Source organism: Staurois parvus, unplaced genomic scaffold (assembly GCF_062004578.1).
Source record: "Staurois parvus isolate SC_StPar_1 unplaced genomic scaffold, SC_StPar_1.0 ptg000186l, whole genome shotgun sequence".
NCBI lineage: Eukaryota > Metazoa > Chordata > Amphibia > Anura > Ranidae > Staurois > Staurois parvus.
In genome coordinates, this window is record NW_028317982.1 from 5,995,941 (window position 1) to 6,014,688 (window position 18,748).

Consider the following 18,748-nt stretch of genomic DNA (forward strand, 5'->3'; position numbering starts at 1 on the left):
ACAAACTAAATACACACAGATACTATTAGAATATATTATTGCATACTAATTCTATTTTGGTTTACTCCATAACATTCTACACTAGAGTCCTTTAACCAGCTATGCCTTTTTTATAGAATAATTAGCTCTCAGCTGGTTAGCTCAGCTAACTCCTGTCTCAGCTATAACTGAAGAAATTAACACTATCACTGGTTCAAGGCCATTCACACATTTTAATATTAATTATGATTAATCATAAAAACCAAATATTTTGCAAGCTTGCCATCAATATAAGTGCTGAATTATGAATTTGATATAAATGTTTATCAAATGAGTATCTCTGCCTCTCAGATAAGTTCCCACTGACACCATTGATCTTTTCAGCTATCTCTAAGAGGGTAATTCTTCCCAATGACCACAAGAACACCAATACAATGTAATACAGTGGTTCTCAACCTTTCTAATGCCGCGACCCCTTAATACAGTTCCTCATGTTGTGGTGACCCCCAACCATAAAATTATTTTCATTGCTACTTCATAACTGTAATTTTGCAGTGGGAGGAGTAGTGCCATGTCATTGGTGTCAGTGGAAGGAGTAGTGCCCCATCACTGATGTCAGTGGGATGAATAGTGCCCCATTGTTGGTATCAGTGGGAGGAATAGTGCCCCATCACTGATGTCAGTGGGATGCATAGTGCCCCATCGTTGGTATCAGTGGGAGGAATAGTGCCCCATCACTGATGTCAGTGGGATGAATAGTGCCCCATCGCTGGTGTCAGTGGGAGGAATAGTGCCCCATCGCTGGTGTCAGTGGGAGGAATAGTGCCCCATCGTTGGTGTCAGTGGGAGGAATAGTGCCCCATCGTTGGTGTCAGTGGGAGGAATAGTGCCCCATCGTTGGTGTCAGTGGGAGGAATAGTGCCCCATCGTTGGTGTCAGTGGGAGGAATAGTGCCCCATCGTTGGTGTCAGTGGGAGGAATAGTGCCCCATCGTTGGTGTCAGTGGGAGGAATAGTGCCCCATCGTTGGTGTCAGTGGGAGGAATAGTGCCCCATCGTTGGTGTCAGTGGGAGGAATAGTGCCCCATCGTTGGTGTCAGTGGGAGGAATAGTGCCCCATCGTTGGTGTCAGTGGGAGGAATAGTGCCCCATCGTTGGTGTCAGTGTGGTGGAGGGGAGAATAGTGCCCCATCATTGGGGTCAGGGGGGGGGAAATAGTGTCCCATCGTTGGTGTCAGTGGGGGGAGGAATAGTGCCCCATCATTGGTGTCAGTGGGAGGAATAGTGCCCCATCATTGATGTCAGTGTGGTGGAGGGGAGAATAGTGCCCCATCATTGGGGTCAGGGGGAGGGGGAAATAGTGCCCCATCGTTGGTGTCAGTGGGGGGAAGAATAGTGCCCCATCGTTGGTGTCAGTGGGGGGAAGAATACTGCCCCATCGTTGGTGTCAGTGGGGGGAGGAATAGTGCCCCATCGTTGGTGTCAGTGGGGGGAGGAATAGTGCCCCATCGTTGGTGTCAGTGGGGGGAGGAATAGTGCCCCATCGTTGGTGTCAGTGGGGGGAGGAATAGTGCCTCATCGTTGGTGTCAGTGGGGGGAGGAATAGTGCCCCATCGTTGGTGTCAGTGGGGGGAGGAATACTGCCCCATCGTTGGTGTCAGTGGGGGGAGGAATAGTGCCCCATCGTTGGTGTCAGTGGGGGGAGGAATAGTGCCCCATCGTTGGTGTCAGTGGGGGGAGGAATAGTGCCCCATCGTTGGTGTCAGTGGGGGGAGGAATAGTGCCCCATCGTTGGTGTCAGTGGGGGGAGGAATAGTGCCCCATCGTTGGTGTCAGTGGGGGGAGGAATAGTGCCCCATCGTTGGTGTCAGTGGGGGGAGGAATAGTGCCCCATCGTTGGTGTCAGTGGGGGGAGGAGTAGTGCCCCATCGTTGGTGTCAGTGGGGGGAGGAGTAGTGCCCCATCGTTGGTGTCAGTGGGGGGAGGAATAGTGCCCCATCGTTGGTATTAGTGACACAAATGATGGGGCACTATTCCTCCCACTGACACCAATGATACTTACCTTGCTGACCCCTGCTCCAGCCTGGGCTCGCTCTCTCACTTACCTGTCAGCTGTCTTCCTTCTCTGGCCGCTCTCCTCTTCACTCGCTCCCTCGGTCTTCTTTGATGTACGCGCGCTGCCGCTTGGCTCCTCCTCTCCAAGCTCCACCTCCTCGCCGGTGATTGGCTGCCTGTGTGCCTCTCCTGAGCTACAGTTCCGGTGGCCAATCAGCGGCGAGGAGGCGGAGCTGCTGAGCGATCTTGGAGGTGTGGCCGGGTGACAGCAGCGTATCATCCCGCCCACACATCGCCGGAGACTGCAGCGGTGTCTCGGTTCCTAAGACCATCGGAAATATGTGTTTTCCGATGGTCTTAGGCGACCCCTGGGAAATGGTCGTTCGACCCCCAGGTTGAGAACCGCTGATGTAATAGTTTACAACAGCTGAGCATACTGTTTTGTCTTATCTCTATCAGTAACACAGTGGGGTTGATTTACCAAAACTGGAGAGAGGAAAATATGGTGCAGCTGTGCATGGAAACCAATCAACTTCCAGGTTATTTTTTTTTGTCAAAGCCTAATTTAAGCTGAAGTTGGAAGCGGATTGGCTACCATGTAGAGCTGCACCAGATTTTACGCTCCAATTTTAGTAAATCATCCTCACGATTGGATATGTTCTGGTCTGGTTCCAACACTCTCACATCTGTTTGTAATTATAGGTTTAAAATGAACATGGACAAACTGGGATGAAGTATTTGTCTTTGAAGATTTTTAAAACACTGTAAGGATCCCATGGATTCCACTTCTCGATGCATGAAGGCTGCAATAATAAGGTTGGAAACAGCATTCACAAGGATACATGAAGACAGGTGCATTGCGAGTGGAGCCAATATTCACAAGGAGACTTCTGTACTAAAAACAAAAAGGACTGCTGGGATTGATGTTTCATGCTTCAGGAATCCCACCTGTCTCTAGTGATTGATGGTCATTTAGGAACATATTTATAGCAGCAACTTATATATATATATGCAGTAGGTAGGAAACCATGATTTCCTTATACTAAACCCATATCTGTATATTCTCATTTTTTTTTTTTTTATGGCTATCCGGAGCTGTGTGGGGAAAAAACAATAGTAGAAATGTCTTACCAGAAACGATAACGGAGCCCACTGAACAAATAAGCTGTACTATTGAGAGCTCTTCTTGCCACTTTTCGACCTGAATTCTGCATATATCAGGCTGTGACTGAAGCACTTTGGTACATCTTCTAGTGGTTTTCCATAGGACTATATGGAGAAGCTGCTTTAGCAGGTGTCAAAAGTAGCTCAAATGAAAAAGCTAAACCAATGAACAATGTGCAAGGGGTGAAGGAGGCCTATCCAAGCTGAAGTGAAAAGCCAGAGACACAAATCCCAAAGCTGACAAGTTAGTTTTTGGTTGTTCATGATGGATGATAACAATTTTACTGCAATTATATCAAAGACAGGAAAGAAGACCTAACTGGACCTACCATCAGATACATATTTGCACGTTAAGTGCATGCATACAAGTGTATCACTTCCAGATATCTTATTTCTCTTGAAGATCACAATACTTTCATCTGTGTTCACAAATGTCTAACTTTCACTGCAGACTCTCAAGCTGTGAGTTTCTTCCAGTTACAATGCTACATTCTTATCACCGGAGGACAGGAGACCGAGGAAACAATTCTTCCATCCTGCAGCAGACTAATGACATCATCTCAGCCTAGGCAGTCACCAACTGGAACTCAAGAATGGCTTTTTATGGCCCATATTTATCTTTATATTTTGTTGTTTTTATAACCTGATGCTTTATTTAAATCAATGGAAATGCACGTTACATTGGATATCAATGCGTGTCATAAAGTACATCAGTGCAAGTTGATGTGTATCATGACACATGCATTTCCATTTAGTTCAAGGCAAAAAGAAAAGATGTAAATTCATCTTCAGTAATTAAAGGTGGAGCTTTTCTGAAAAACGATACTATAGCTGTATTATGTGACATCTGTTTATCTCTGAAGAATAGCAAAGATAAGAGGCACCTGCAGGGATCATCCTTGGGCTAGGACAGGAAAGTTTATGTATAAAGTTGAACTTTATTTTAGTTTAGTATAGAAGTTTAGAGCCTTTGCTGCTGTTTGAGGCCATGTTGAGGATATTTCCCTTCACTTCCTGTCCCAGAGACAAAACAGAATGTAAAAAAGAAATCCCACTACTGATAATGGTCACCCGAACCGGTATGTCCATTTAAAGATTCCCCCATATTCCTATTTTGGTGATTACGCTGAAATGTTGGATTTGCTCTCCTCTCTTTCTGACACAGGGATAGTGACCATCAGGACAAGTATTGAATGTGAATCTCCTCACAAGAGCACAGACAGCATTAAAATCTCACACTTTCTAAATCTATTTAAAAAAAAGTTTGGGCTGGATTTCTCATTTACCTGTGATTTCTCAATTATTGTGTATAGAACATAGATGTAAGAGATCATGAATGCACTTTAACACAACATTCGTATTTAATCAAAGCACTAGTGTGAACGTATGTTTGTTTATCCATATTCTCTATATTTCTGTTTAGTTCTTGTAAAAATTTGTGTGGCTATTTTTCTTAAATACATGTTATATCTTTGCACTATGGGTGTAGGAGCCAAGAGTATGTTACATGAAACCTAATTTGTTACATACGTCTTGCCAGTGTAGATGGCCCTTGCTGGTCCTCTCTTCTCCATCATCCTCTCTTTTATCTCTATCAAATTTGTTTTAAAAGAAATGTCCATCTTTTGGACAGCTATACTGAATAGCCTAACTCCAGATAGTACATAAAAAATTAAAGTTGTGCCCATCTGCCTGCATACCCAAGAAGGGGAATGTAATGAGGAGTAATACCTTGATTCAGGGTCTCACAGGCCCCCCACCAGTTTTGCCTAGCTCCCTTGCAGCCAATCACCACCCCTCTTGCTGATGTCTTCACATGCAATGCAGGTCCAGCTGGTAGGGGGGGGACGGGGACGGACGACACATTTAATATTTTTCCAGGCTGCAGTTAATCTTTGACATATTGATAGGCTACTAGAATAATAGAACATTATTTCAGGAGCGGTTATGCTGCTCGTCCTACAGTTGTGCCATCTGATTTAATAGCCTGTGTACATGACTGTTAAGGAATATGCATTTCAGAGACACTTGGAAAATCACTTTGAAAAGAGGTCATGAGGACTGTGGATACAATTTGAACTGAATTTTTCAGTGTTGTTGACTGGGGTTTTAAAGATGTTTGGCTCTCCATTGGGATGCATTTTTAAAAATACAGCCCTTTCTGCTCATTACTGCTGCATCTTTTTTTTCCTTCATTTTGGTTACTGGAAACATAGCAGCTTTGATTTACTAAGGCCCCCTTTCACATGGACGTTCAGTCTAGACCTGTCAGTATTTCAGATGAATCCAGCCTGAACCACAATGTATGTCTATGGGTGGGCGAATGTCAACGGATAATCATCCACCTACATCCATGTCAGTTCAGGTTCATTTTTTTTTTAATGAACCAGCCAATGTCCAGATACATTGAAACAGAATGGATGTAAACAGAGGCCATATTCCTCACGTCCATTTTAAGGCAAGTAACATTTTTATTTATGCTTTTGTCACCCAATTGTTCTCTTCAATTAGAAAAAACCAGATGCAGTCTGATGTATACTGAACTTAAATACAAACTGATGTAAACTGAACAGAACTGAAGATGGCAGTGGAAACCGAATACCTTTTTTCCCCTTTGACGTCAACCCTTCGGTCAGGGTTTTTTCAATGGGAAAGGGGCCTAAAACTAGAGTGCACAATATCTGGTTCAGCTGTGCATGGTAACCAATCAGCTTCTAACTTCAGATTATTCAATTAAGCTTTGACAATAAAACTTGGAAACAGATTTGTTTCTACGCAGTTACACCAGTTTTAGTAAATGAAGCCCATCGTGTATGACAATGCTTTTACCACAATGATCTTGTGAAAATTAAAAAAAAACTTCCTTCCTTTAGGAGTAACAGCCAGTGAAGTCAACCCCATAACAAAAGTACTATATTTATATGTCAGGCAGTCGTTACAAACATCTATTTAAAAAAAAAAAAAAAAAAAGATTTCGAAATGGTTTTGTGCCTCAGCAGTACCATGAAAATCATACCTTTTGCCTTGATTTCCTCTTGAGATATACCCGAACTTCATGTTGAGGGTGCCTAGGCACTCCTGTTCTGTAGCCTTACAGTACAGCTGTAAATTTGTAGTGAAACATCCAAGTCACTGCAGTCTAGGACTAATAGTTTAAAGAGATTTGGCGTATTTGGTGATATCACTATTGTGTTGTTCTCTTTGCTGGAGGCTGTAACATGAAGAAACCAACCCTTGCTTCTACCAAGCTGGCTGCCTTCACACAGACACAGTGCATACACAAAGCATAGTAACTCAGTAATGGGAAAAGATCAGCTGCAAGGGGATCACAGGCAATACTGGTGACTTCTTTGCCCTCAGCCTGCCTTTTAAGAATAGAAACGCTTCATTGAATAAAGCTATGTGTGTAAATAAATAGATAAAAATTAGAACTATTTACCAATGGCAAAAAGTTTCCTTTCTATACTGTTGTAGTGAAATGAAGCATTGTAGCCGTTTCCTCACGAGCACATGCACAAAAATCACATTTCTTCCACAATTCCACACTCTTTCCATACATTTCTAACAAATCTCCCCAAGTATTTTTACTTTTCTTTAGCGTGTGTTTTAGACTCTCACAAAAAAGCTACATAAGTATTTGTTGGCAATATAAGATTTCAATTGTTTTCTTACCGTTTTGTCTTTATGTATAATAAACATTAAAAGGTAATATTTAATGTATTCAGTAATGAAGGAAAATGTGTCTTGTAGAAAACTGTGAATATTTACTATAAAAAATGTATTGATTTATTCTGGCTAATATTTATTTCTCTGAGATACATGTATTGTAAAGAAAAAATAAAATAAATAATAGGTGACAAAACCCATAGTAAAGAAAAAACAAAAAAACACGAGTCTTGCGTTTTGCCTGTAGCAGCAGCTCAGTGTTATCCTATGTGTTCATGTACATTAAGATGTTTAGAGCCATATGTTAAGCTCACTGTTTAGACGCAGAAAAACACTTCTGGTTGGCATTTTTGACAGGAGTTTTCTGGCATGGGAAAAAAAAAAAGTTAAAAACGCTCCTAAATGCCTGTACAAAGACCCTTTATGAGTGTTTTCTGCCAAGGGACCTGGTGATTTTTTAAGACCATTGTGCATGGGTTCGAAAAGACCTTTAATCAACGATCCAAACTTTTTTCTGTTCTGGGTGCAAGAAGGGGTTAGAGACCTTGTTGGGTTACCATACAGAAGGCAAAGGGGGAAAAAAAAAATCAAAATAGGGGACACTTTTGTTGGTGTAAACTGTCTGGATTTCCTTTTTTCCCCCCTTTCCAATAAAGTTTATTTGCATAAATTAAGCAACAGGACATGAGTCTTCCTTCCAAAAAGAAAAACCTAGTGCATAACATTTGTCATCATGCCAGGAGTATGTCTATCCCAGCTATCAATCTCCACCATCATAAAGTGTACACTGCACTGTAGATAATAATAAAAAAAAAAAAAAATGATTAGAACCAAGGTGAAGGATCTGTGTCCTGTACAGTACTACAGGCAATGGCTTTTACTAGCAAGTCAAAAATCATATTTAACTAGTTGTACAGTACATGACAGAGAAACCTAGTCTTAAAAACATGGGATGCTCAAAAGCACACCAACTGGGGGACGGGCAACACAGCAAACAAACACCAAACAGACCCATATAACAAATGCATCAAGAAGGCTCGACCTACTCAGATCAAACTTGTAAAGCACATTACACCAAACTGGCTTCAAATCCCACTGAACATCCACCATCACTGTGATTGCGTGGGTTTCCTCTAGGTACTCCAGTTTCCTCCCACATTCCGAAGATATGCTTGTAGCTTAATTGGCTCCTTTGTAAATTAGCCCTAGTATGTGTGTGTTTATGTATGTATGTATGTATGTATGTATGTACACACACAGGTGACACAGGGACCTTAGAATCTAAGCTCCTTGAAGGCAGGGACTGATGTGAATGTACAGTAAGGAAAAAGCTACATAAATTGAAGCGCTTTAAAAAATACTTGAAAGATAAACTATCTGTACATGCAAAGGTCAGGTCATTAGGGTGAATGTGTTTATCAAATTTGTCAATAAAGGCATAGGATCAAAATGTAAACAATCAAGTTGTTCATCAAACAAACAGAAATCCCTATAAGGGGGAAGAACAGAAAAAACAGGTTTACAGTGATGGCATACGCAAAACAATCAGATCAGCATGCAGCTAGATTTTCCATTCTGCTCAAGAGCTTACTAAAAAAAAAATAAATAAATGAACAAATAGCTGGCAAATTATATTTTGTATTCTTTTACATTTGTATCTACATAGACCGCTTAGGTGGTGCCCAAAGGCCAAAACCTAGAAATAAAAACATTGTTACTGAGGTTTCCAGAACCAGTCATACGACTGCAATAAAAAAGTAAACCAGAAAAAAAATACAATAGAAACCAGTGTTTTCGAACGGTTTTATAATTTATGTAGAAAAGGTCAGTAAGAAATGAAGATGTTTCACAAAAATAGCAACTGTGCAAAAACAAAGAAAATAAAAAAGGCAACAATCTCAACATATATATGTTATAAATAATAAAAGCAAAAAGGCAATGAAAAACAAAATACTTTCCACAATGCAAATGACATTTGGCAACATGCCTGTATCATTGAGAAATAAAATACTGAATCCAAGCATTAGCATCTAAAAATAATCTCATTTGTGGGAAACAGGCAGAATGTACATGAAGCACAATATAAGAACACAGACTATACAAGTGTTGATTCAAGAGTGGAAGGAAAAAAACCCCCACTGTAAACATATTTACAAATGAAAAGGTAGGGTATGATCATACAGGCATCTTATCTGTTCCTTAGTTACTTTAGATCATTATCCAGTTCTATTTTGCTTTATGATCCTAGAGTTCTGTGAAAGGCAGGGTCTACAGGGCACACTGCTGAACTGGATGGAAAATCATTGTACTGTGGGCATGATTTTATTCTCAACATCCACATACACAGATCGAGTCTTGGCCAGGAAAGATTGTGTTCAAGTGGAGTCAATTTTCCGCAATCCCCATACAGTATTTTTATGTATTCCTAGATAATCCACTATAGGCAGCAACATGGATGCAGTGAAAGCACACTTTCGCATTTCACACAACCAATCACATAGTGAACACTTCAAAGAAAGTATGGGGAATGCATTTTAAAAGGAGAACATGGAGGGCTCCAGTTATCACTTTGGTCCAAGGATTAGATGACAATAATAAACACCTAGTTGACCGAAATATGCCTCATTTTATACTTCGTGTAAAATAGAAATATTTGGGAGAATTTCTGCTTTTCATGAAATCTTCCTGCACTCTGCATGAAACAAGAAAAATGCATGAACACATTAAATGGATTTTCCACCTTTATATCTGTATAATAAAAACGGAGGAAAGGAACAAAATTTCAAAAGTATATTGCTACCTGCTTCACAGCCCCTTTCAAATCAGTGGACTCAAACTGTTATAGGTCATTATTGAAGTACTAAATACAAGAAACCTTAGCAGCAATACAGTGTATGTGTGATTACAACTGGTCAGCTACCTGAGACTAGTACTCTACACTGGGGCAGATATCTGCAAAATACCAGAAATGCATAGATTTTATGGTGTGCCTAAAAGGCATTAGTATTATGTGTATCGAACAATGATCCTCGTTTTCCTTTAAACGTATTACTTTAATTGTTGGACTGCAGGACATGGATCTGTTGAAATGCAGGTATCCACAGCAGATTACTGAGACCATTGCAGGTGTCTAGTTGGGACTGACCGCCTATACTGGAATTTTGTAAAAGAACACATCTCATGTAGTTGTGCTTTACTGAGTGTGGAGTCAGAATAGCAGAATTAGCTGTGGGTACAAAAATGCTATTTTTGGACTTGCAAGGATAAGTCCTTTATTTTTTGGAGCTCACTGAGGGATACAGGAAGCCTTTAACTTTCAGGATATACTGTTACCTACAGGATGAATAGACACTGGCAAAAATAAAAAACTGTAGGCCAGCCCAGCATACTGCCAGCATGCTTCAGTTTTGTAGAAAAACTGTACAGAGAGCATGATCATAAAACAGATGGGTGGGACCTGTCTAATGGATTTCAAGGCAAATACAAAAATTAGGAAGTCTTTCACACTTGGGACATCCAAAAGCAGTCTAACTGGAGGGTTGGGCAACACAGCAAATGTTAAACAGACCCAAGAAAAACAGAAAACTGGGGAATACCTGCAACTCAAAAAGCCTCTTTAAAAAAAGGACCTTATGGCCAAAACTGGCATCTGATGAATATGCAACGGAAAACAGAATCCTTCTTTCTGGGGGGGGAAAAAAAAAAAAAAAAAAAGCAGTGGCTGAGGGATACACTCTCATAGCCTGAGCCACATCTAGACAAGAAAGAGGAAAGTAAGAATGGAAGAATGGTGTCCTGGTTGAGGTGAAAGGCAGAAACTACCTTAGGAATGGAGAAAGTTTTTGGCCTCAACACCACCTTGTACCTATGCAAAAACGAAAAACGGTTCTTGCAGGATAAAGCACTGGTTTAAACAACTGCAGTAGCCATGCCGTGAAACAGGACTGTAAATTGGTCCTTAAGACTAAAGATCTGGATGATCTTGTAAAGCCCATGGAGCTTTTGTTCACAGTTTGGGAATTGAATAGGCTGAAGTAAAACCCCTGAAATTGTTCTGCCACAGGAACTTGGGCCATGTCACCTTGATCCAGAAGAACCAATGGAGATCTGCTAATCTGCAGTGACAAGGAAGTTGACAGGTGAAAAAGCAAGGACAGGACAGAGCGTGAAATACCAGCTTGTAGCCCTTGGAGACTACGTCCTGCACCTGTGGGCATGAGATGCAACCTGTTGTTTCTGCAAAGGTTAAAAAAAATGTTCCACTCTTTCCAGAGAGTGGGAGATGCCCTAATTGTGAGGAAGGTTTGCCTGAGGATATCTGAATGTTCTTGCTACCAGTAGGATCCTTGACAATGGTATCCAGTGTAGATTGAAAGTGATGTCCTTTGAAGACCACACGACTCAGGAATTTCCTAGACACAGGTTCTGCAGTCCAGCACTTTACCCAAAGTGTCCTCAGCACGTGTGTAGGAGACCCATGCAGGAGATGAGATCGGAAACCTCCAGCAGGCCATCTCAGTTGTAGCTTAAGACTACAGCTGTTTGCTCTATATTCTACAACCAAGGGATCTACAGCAGTAGAAGCAAGATCTTTAAAAGGACATTCACCAGTCAGCCATGGTTCAGCAAAGCAATGTTACAGCTGAGGTGGGGTTGGGTGCAGGGCTTGCCAGTGTAAGCAGTACGCTAGAGAGGGTTTCCAACCATTTATTGGTTGGATCTCTAAAGATGGGTCTATGCTCCACTGGCATGGTGGTGCTTTTATAAGGTGGGGCACTGCAAAATTCACAGTGGCGCAGTCCACTTTTTTGCAAAGTCTTCTTTAAACAAGTACAAAGCTTATAAAAACTTGGAGAGTAAACATCCCATCAGGGTGTTTCCAATCTCATAGGACAATGACTTTTAACAGCAGGTCCACTGGGAAAGTCTCTGCAGTCTTAGTGACACTAACAGCCCAGGAAGAAACCTGGCTGATCCCCTAGTTTGTTGCATGCACTGCCTTAGGAGTCCAAAAGATCTCTTAATTTGAGAGTAATGACAGAAGACTGACTCCCCTGAGGCTAGTAAGGTAAAGACTGGTGCAACCCTGAGCCATCGGTTACTCGGACTCTGTATGATTCTGAGGCCACAAGTAGATCAAGATGCAGAATTTGCAGAGGAAGGAGCAGAAGCATGCTTGTGGCCTCTGTGGTCAAAGTAAACAAATAACTGGGTGATTAAGGCTTAAAAACTTTGTATGACTTCGGGAAAAAAAAAACAAAATAAAAAACACAACACTCACTGGAGAGGACAAATAAGCTAACCACATCAAACAGAGCAAGGGAAACTCCACCTACAAGATAAACTGTAGACTCAGAGCAATGGCATTCCAGGATACAGATATTGGCCTCATCAGTACTCATGCACCAGAACTGTTAAAGTGTGACCGGGGGGGTACCTGGTACAGCAGGACCACCCCCCTTCCTATCTAGAATAAGCCACGTTGTGACTAGGAGATAGTAAGTCAATGTAAATATCAGGGTACAAGGCAAGAGGCATTCACAAAACCATCTAAAGCAGTTGAGGTTCGGATGGCTGGAAGTGACCAAAGTCAATGTAGGCATGCAGCAGAACAGATTGAAGTTTCATGTGGCACACGCTCACACGCTTGTGACACTTAACCCAGGGGATTACATCAGTGCTCAGTCATACAGTAGTAACCCTTCCAGAGTTGACATTTCCACTAAACTGTACATTTTACAGTGCCCAGCAACCTATGTACTTGAGGTAGCTTCTGGTCCTTGGCTGAAGAAACCAACTTGCAAATTGAGTGTTCATTTACAGGGTAAGTGCTGAGGCAATAAAAGAAGTTCTGGACCTGGAAAGTGCTCCATGGCTAACTGATGCGACAACTATTGCCTGAAGGTCACTTCCAGGCTCACCCTGAAACCTCTAGTCCAGCAAAGACTGAATTCAGCACTCCAAAACCAGGCTAGGGATGGCCATACTAGACAGTTGCAATTGAAAAGACCAGCTCTAGCAGCAGTGAAAAAAAGATTGAATCTTTTCTTCACTGATTGAATAACAATTTCCTAAATTTGGGGGGGGGGGAGAATGCTAACAAAAACAGATTACTTTAACACAGTAGAGCTTAGGACACAAGCAAGAGAGGAAAAAAAAAAAAAATTAAGGCATGCTGGTATTGGAGGGGTTATATCCAGGGCTGGCATTCATTTTTTTTTTTTTTTTTTTTTGCTACTGTGTAATCCACCTGTAGGTAGCAGTATAAACCAAAGGTAACATACTTCCTGAAGTCTGGAGGTAACTTCATGTGTACCTTAATCGAAGAAAAAAAATAAAAACCACTATTCTTACTATTGTGCTCTATGGTGCATTACCCTCACCTTGCAAACAAGCCCTAGAAGAAAAGTACATACAGCTTTTCAGTAGGAATAGACCACATTCCTTGGCGGCTTCAGAAAAAAATAAAAACTGCTATCACAGAAACAAATAAAACTCCTGGAACAATGTATATTTACAATGTTTTATAGTTAAAACGATGTGGACAGTTCATCAAATTGTGAAAATAAATAAAAGCCTACCATCTATATACAGCGGTGGCTTGGATTTTGCTATATAATAAGCACAAAGAGTCTATCGATTCTACAAGAGCCATAGACATGTCTGGAGTATGAGGCAAAAAAAAAAAAAAATACCAAGAAATGAATAAGCCAATTTCTTGTAAAGGCAAGACATCAAGGCTAAATGTATAAGACCATGTCAAAATGTCACTAATTTCATAAGACAATGTCAAACTTCTAGCAACCAGTCAGGTTAACTTGTTTACCCTGTACTGGAAAACCTGTGGCAGGCGCTGCGTAACAAAAATTCATGAAGGTAAACTTGTTTGCACACCAGAGTTAAGCTGAAGTAATTTTTTTTTAATTTCATGATAATCACATACTTATATTTATAAAAAGTATGATTTAAAAACTTTACTCTAGTGTACAGAAGACATCTTCACAGGTTACCATTTTGTTCTATCTGGCATATTCTGAGGAAAAGATGAAATTTGTTGGGTTAGTGACAAACACAGCTTACTAGTACCCTTTGCCCTGGCCCAATAAATCAATGACTAGAGCAAACAGCTATTTTGTCAGCTAAATTGAACAGTAAAAGGGGAATCTGACACATAGTAAGACATCTGTGACAGGCCTCAGATGAAAATAGATTTTCTTTGGTTCCAGGGCTGTCTGCTAGATGTAGGATAGTTATGTTATTCACAATAAATCAGAGGTTCACCTTAACTACTCCAGGAGTCCCAAAAAAAAAAAAAATGCTGTTTTATCTGAGGCTTCCTACACAGTTATTTGTATTCCCGATTAACAAAAGATATAGAAAATTGCTGTGACCACATTCTATAAGTGATGGCTATGTCATGAATGCTTCCTCAATATACATTCTTGCCAATATAAGAAAAATGTAAATAAAGAATTAAAAGAAGTGTAACTACATAGGTTTCAGTAGTGGGGAGAAAGGGAGTCTGGTTTGTATCGATACTTCACTTCTGTGCAATAATTTGTCAAATGCCAGTCTGGGCACCTCTAGTACAAAATAATAGACTAGGCATCAGAGATTTGCGTCAAATGTGTACTATGCTACTTATACAATCTTTTACTGAAGTTTCTTCAGCCTGAAAATACCTTTGCAAAACACAGGGTGTCGGCTAAAAAAACAAAACAAAAAAAAAACAAAAAAAAAACACACATACATTTGAAGTAAATATGCACCATCAAATCTTTTTTATGAGTGAATTTTGAGTCACTGGTAGTTCTGACTGTCTGTACATCCAATCCCTATCCTTAACATGAAGGCACTTCACTTACTTTAATGCAACTGTTCCTCCAAAACCAGTCTGTCTATAGCTAATTCTAGCTGTATTTAAAAAGACACTGTCACTTCCTATTCAGCATTCACAGTGACAGTGCCTCCTGATTCCTCCCTCCCAGCAAAGTAATGAAATGGAATGCAAGCTCCCTTGTCCCCTTCCCACTGCTGGGGTACACTCTGGGTAAACCCCAATGTCAGAGCTTACCTTGGTGGATAATATCATGGCCGCTTCCACATGACAGCATCCAGCCGAAGACTGGCCACCCAGGAACATTGTCACATGGGTAAGACCACATGCTCCCCATCTTTAAAAGCTCCAATTTGTTGAACAATGAACCAAGGGCTCAAAACAGAATGTGGGTGCAGTGAGGGAGTGTAATTGGGCAAATATACCTTGCTGAGGGGCCCAAAGGAAGCTCTGTCACTGAATGGGCAATATGGCAGTGTCTCTATGCAGACCATTGAGGCTACTAGATCCACAGAAGTCTTTGGAATCTCTCACACTCTGGCAGAAGTGGCTGGAGGAAAATCGGATCTAATGTGTACAGTACAGAGTTAGAAATTAATGACATTTAGACACCACACCTACTTTTTCCCCAACCTCTGAAACCCCTTCAGTGATCATTACCTTTAAAAAGTTGCTTACACATTCCTTGAATACATGTACTATTGATAATGATGGTCCATGAAAAAAAGACAGGAAAAGTAAGAATGTATAAACCCAAAAGGTTTAGAAATACTGCCCAATGACTTCAGTTTATAATTCTTCAAACTATATCTTACATATTTATACATACATATTGCAGCTACGCTACAGACCCCAGAAAAACTAGTGGAAAGGAATTCAGTGGTTAACTATAGCAACCAGGTGCTTCTCTTTCTAAGTTGCACGAGAAAAATCACAGATGGGATCTGATTGGCTGACAGGCTTATGATTTTTCTTGCTGCTCTTCAGTTTTTTCCGAGACTTAAGTGAATCTTCTGTACATTTAATAAATCTGAAGTAACAATGAAGTGGGTGGGGCTCCTACATACTAAACAAAAATATGAAACATTTCCCCCATATGATGGCATTAATATCGTATATTAATTTACATTTCTAAGCACCCTTTTTTGACACCAAACTTTTTACAATGTATTAAATTAGAATACAATACTACAAAAAAAGACCTATGAAATTTATACAATCATTGGCGCTTCATTCTTTTTCCTGCCATTTCTCCTGAGGAGTGGCGTCCTCTAGTCCTTGGTGTTGGTGGGCTGGATTCTCTCCTTTTTGCGCCACTTGTTTGTGGTGTCTGCTGTGGGCTTGACCTGAAAAGAGATTGAGTATATGGTCACTGTCAGAAAATGTGTAAAATCTGAAGTACTTTTTTGTCTTGTATTTACATGTCCTGGAGAGCATACCTAAAATATCCAAATATTTAAAGGCCTCATTTTATTTTCCAATTAAAGTACTATAGATTATTAGGGATGAGCTCAGGCGTGTTCAGATTCTAGTCCGAAACCCCCATAAGCGATCCCGCCAGGATATATTTGGCCATTCACAATAGGCCAAGGCATTCCCTGCTCTGTAGTTACACATAGAAAACACCCCTTGTATGCATGCGGCTGTAGGGAATGGAATGAACGGCTGCTTATGATTGGCACAGTAGAAACCACCGTAAGCAATCCCGCCAGGATATATTTGGTCATGCATAAATGGCGAGGCATTTCCTGCTCTGAAGTTGCACATATAAACACCGTATGTATGCAAGCGGCTGTAGGGAATGAAATGATCGGCTGTTTATGATTGGCACAGTAGAGATTACAGCTTCTTGGCTGAATTGCTCAGGTGGGTTCAGACTAGGAGCCACACACGCCAGAGCACATCCCTAGTAACTATTCCCTTTAAAAACTTTTAGATGTCTTACTCAGGAAGCAGAACATAAAGGCCTAGGGGAATTGTTAGAAAACAACAATTACACACACAGGTTGAACTGGATGGATCGGTGTCTTTTTTCAACCTTATAAACTGTAACGACTGTAAAGCAAGGGAATGAAAGGTTGTCTATTTATTACAGTGACAAAATTAAAATTGCAATGTTGTAGAAATGCTGAGTCTTTGCCTAAAGCTTAATATGCTCCCCCTTTTCCCCAGCAAGTGTTTCTTATAGGCCCAAATCAGACTTGAACCTCCCTTTGGATCCATGCACCCTACACTGTAGCCCAGTGGCACCTCATAATCAAGCCAATTTTTTTTTTTTTTTTGCATGTCTGCAGGAAGATGGAACAGACAGCACACACGCACAGAGATAGGGTCTCCACCTTACTTTCTATGGAGGTGAGCCCACACACACACACACAGTACAGCAGAAACTTCAGTTCCCCATTTTAAGAACCACTGGTTGACCACTTTATGGGTCACAGGGATGGAAGAGATGCAAGTCTGACCTGGGATCTGCCATGTGACCGTTTATGACCGTTTTATAGAGAAAGCTTGGGGGGGGGGGGGGGGTACATTAAGCTGCATATGTGCACTTGTCCTTTACTTACTTGCTGATCCTCCCCTGCCAGATCCCAACACTGCTGCAACTACTTGAAAATAAATTTCAGTCACAGTGACTGCCCAACTAATTTACTGTATTTCTGCAAAAGAAAAGGGATAAGTGCCCAGACTTGAGGGCTGGAGCAGCTTGTCAAGATATCCAAGTCACAAACATCTCCTGCAGTTTTCCTAGAATCTAGAACTTTACAAGGCCTGATCTAGAACTGGGATCCAGCAAATGTGGCACCTAACAAGCTCCTCTATCCTGTCTCCAAGGTAAAGGGAAACCATGATAGCTTTGAAGTACATTTTTGATAGGTAAATTTTAAAAAGATATACCCTTCTTTAAAATAAATTAAAATGTATGTATGTATGTATGTATGTATGTATGTATGTATGTATGTATATATATATATATATATATATATACACACACACACACACACACACACACACACACATACATACACATACACACACACCCTTTGTTTTGTCATGTACCAAATGTTTATTTGTAATACATTCTCAGAGCACTATTTGTTAAGTAAAGGCATCACAAAACAGTATCTTACTTTAAAACGCAATTTGACAGAAATGACTGATAACTGATGAATCAATGCGGATGATGATTTTCACATAACAGAGATAAGCAGCCCAGCATCTCATCTAAAGCTGGGTGGATGGATTTGTGTAGTAGTTCCCATCAGGTGTTGTATACAGAATGCATTTTCAGCGTTCTGTATTACTGTGACTGGGGTTATAAGGAAGAGAGCCTAAACAAACATTTTCTGTCCAGAAAATTTTTATCTGTTTGCACTGAATAAAAGGCCAATGCATTTTGGGAATTCCAGAACCTACAAAAGACACTGACATTTTATTTAATGCAAACACACATAATTGTTCTTAAATTAAATTTATGGTCCTTCTCAAAGCCTTAAAGAATAAATTCACTTTATAAACATTTGCATTTACTATTTTTTGTTTTAGGCGCGTGGAAAGCTTTGCATCAAAGATCAGCAGATAGCTGGTGCCATGCAGGTCTACAGGACAGGAAGAATCAATGAATTACCACAGCGCTCAACAGAGTTGTGGTAGTTCATTGAGAACTACAAGTCAACAGCTGCAAATGCTGTCAGGGAGTTATAGTTTCCCATTCACAGACCTCTGAATGAATGACGCAGCCGGGCGGACGGAGCCCGCTAGATGTCACAACTGGGGGATCAGGGGGGCCGGTCCTACCGTAGGAGTGTAACATGTTACCAAAGGCAAACTTATCCTTTGTAATCTGATGAAAGAAGCCTGTTCTTTACACAGCAGTGACTCATCCGCAGACTTTAAACCAAGAAAATGAGCTTAAAGCTCCACCTGCTGGCTCTGAAAACAAAATATTAACATGCTACAATTTATATGCCAAAAAAATGATTTAAAAAAAAAAAATGCCATATGAAACTCACATTTTTAAAAAGTAGGTAAGAGATTGTCTTTCAAT

The 18,748-nt window shown here is 40.7% G+C and overlaps 2 protein-coding genes across 2 annotated transcripts in view; one reads left to right on the plus strand and one right to left on the minus strand.

The window, feature by feature from the left end:
* Positions 1-7,537, plus strand: part of LOC149462095 (uncharacterized) — a 41,859-nt gene extending 34,322 nt beyond the window's left edge. The window contains exon 8 of the mRNA XM_089677418.1: positions 2,736-7,537. The gene's annotated coding sequence lies outside the window, so the exon portion shown is untranslated. The remainder of the gene's footprint in view (positions 1-2,735) is intronic.
* Positions 7,538-8,652: 1,115 nt separating this feature from the next.
* Positions 8,653-18,748, minus strand: part of BOD1L1 (biorientation of chromosomes in cell division 1 like 1) — a 73,885-nt gene continuing 63,789 nt past the window's right edge. Inside the window, exon 19 of the mRNA XM_089677419.1 lies at positions 8,653-16,046. Coding sequence (XP_089533545.1) covers positions 15,920-16,046 — 127 coding nt within the window. The 3' untranslated portion in view covers positions 8,653-15,919. The remainder of the gene's footprint in view (positions 16,047-18,748) is intronic.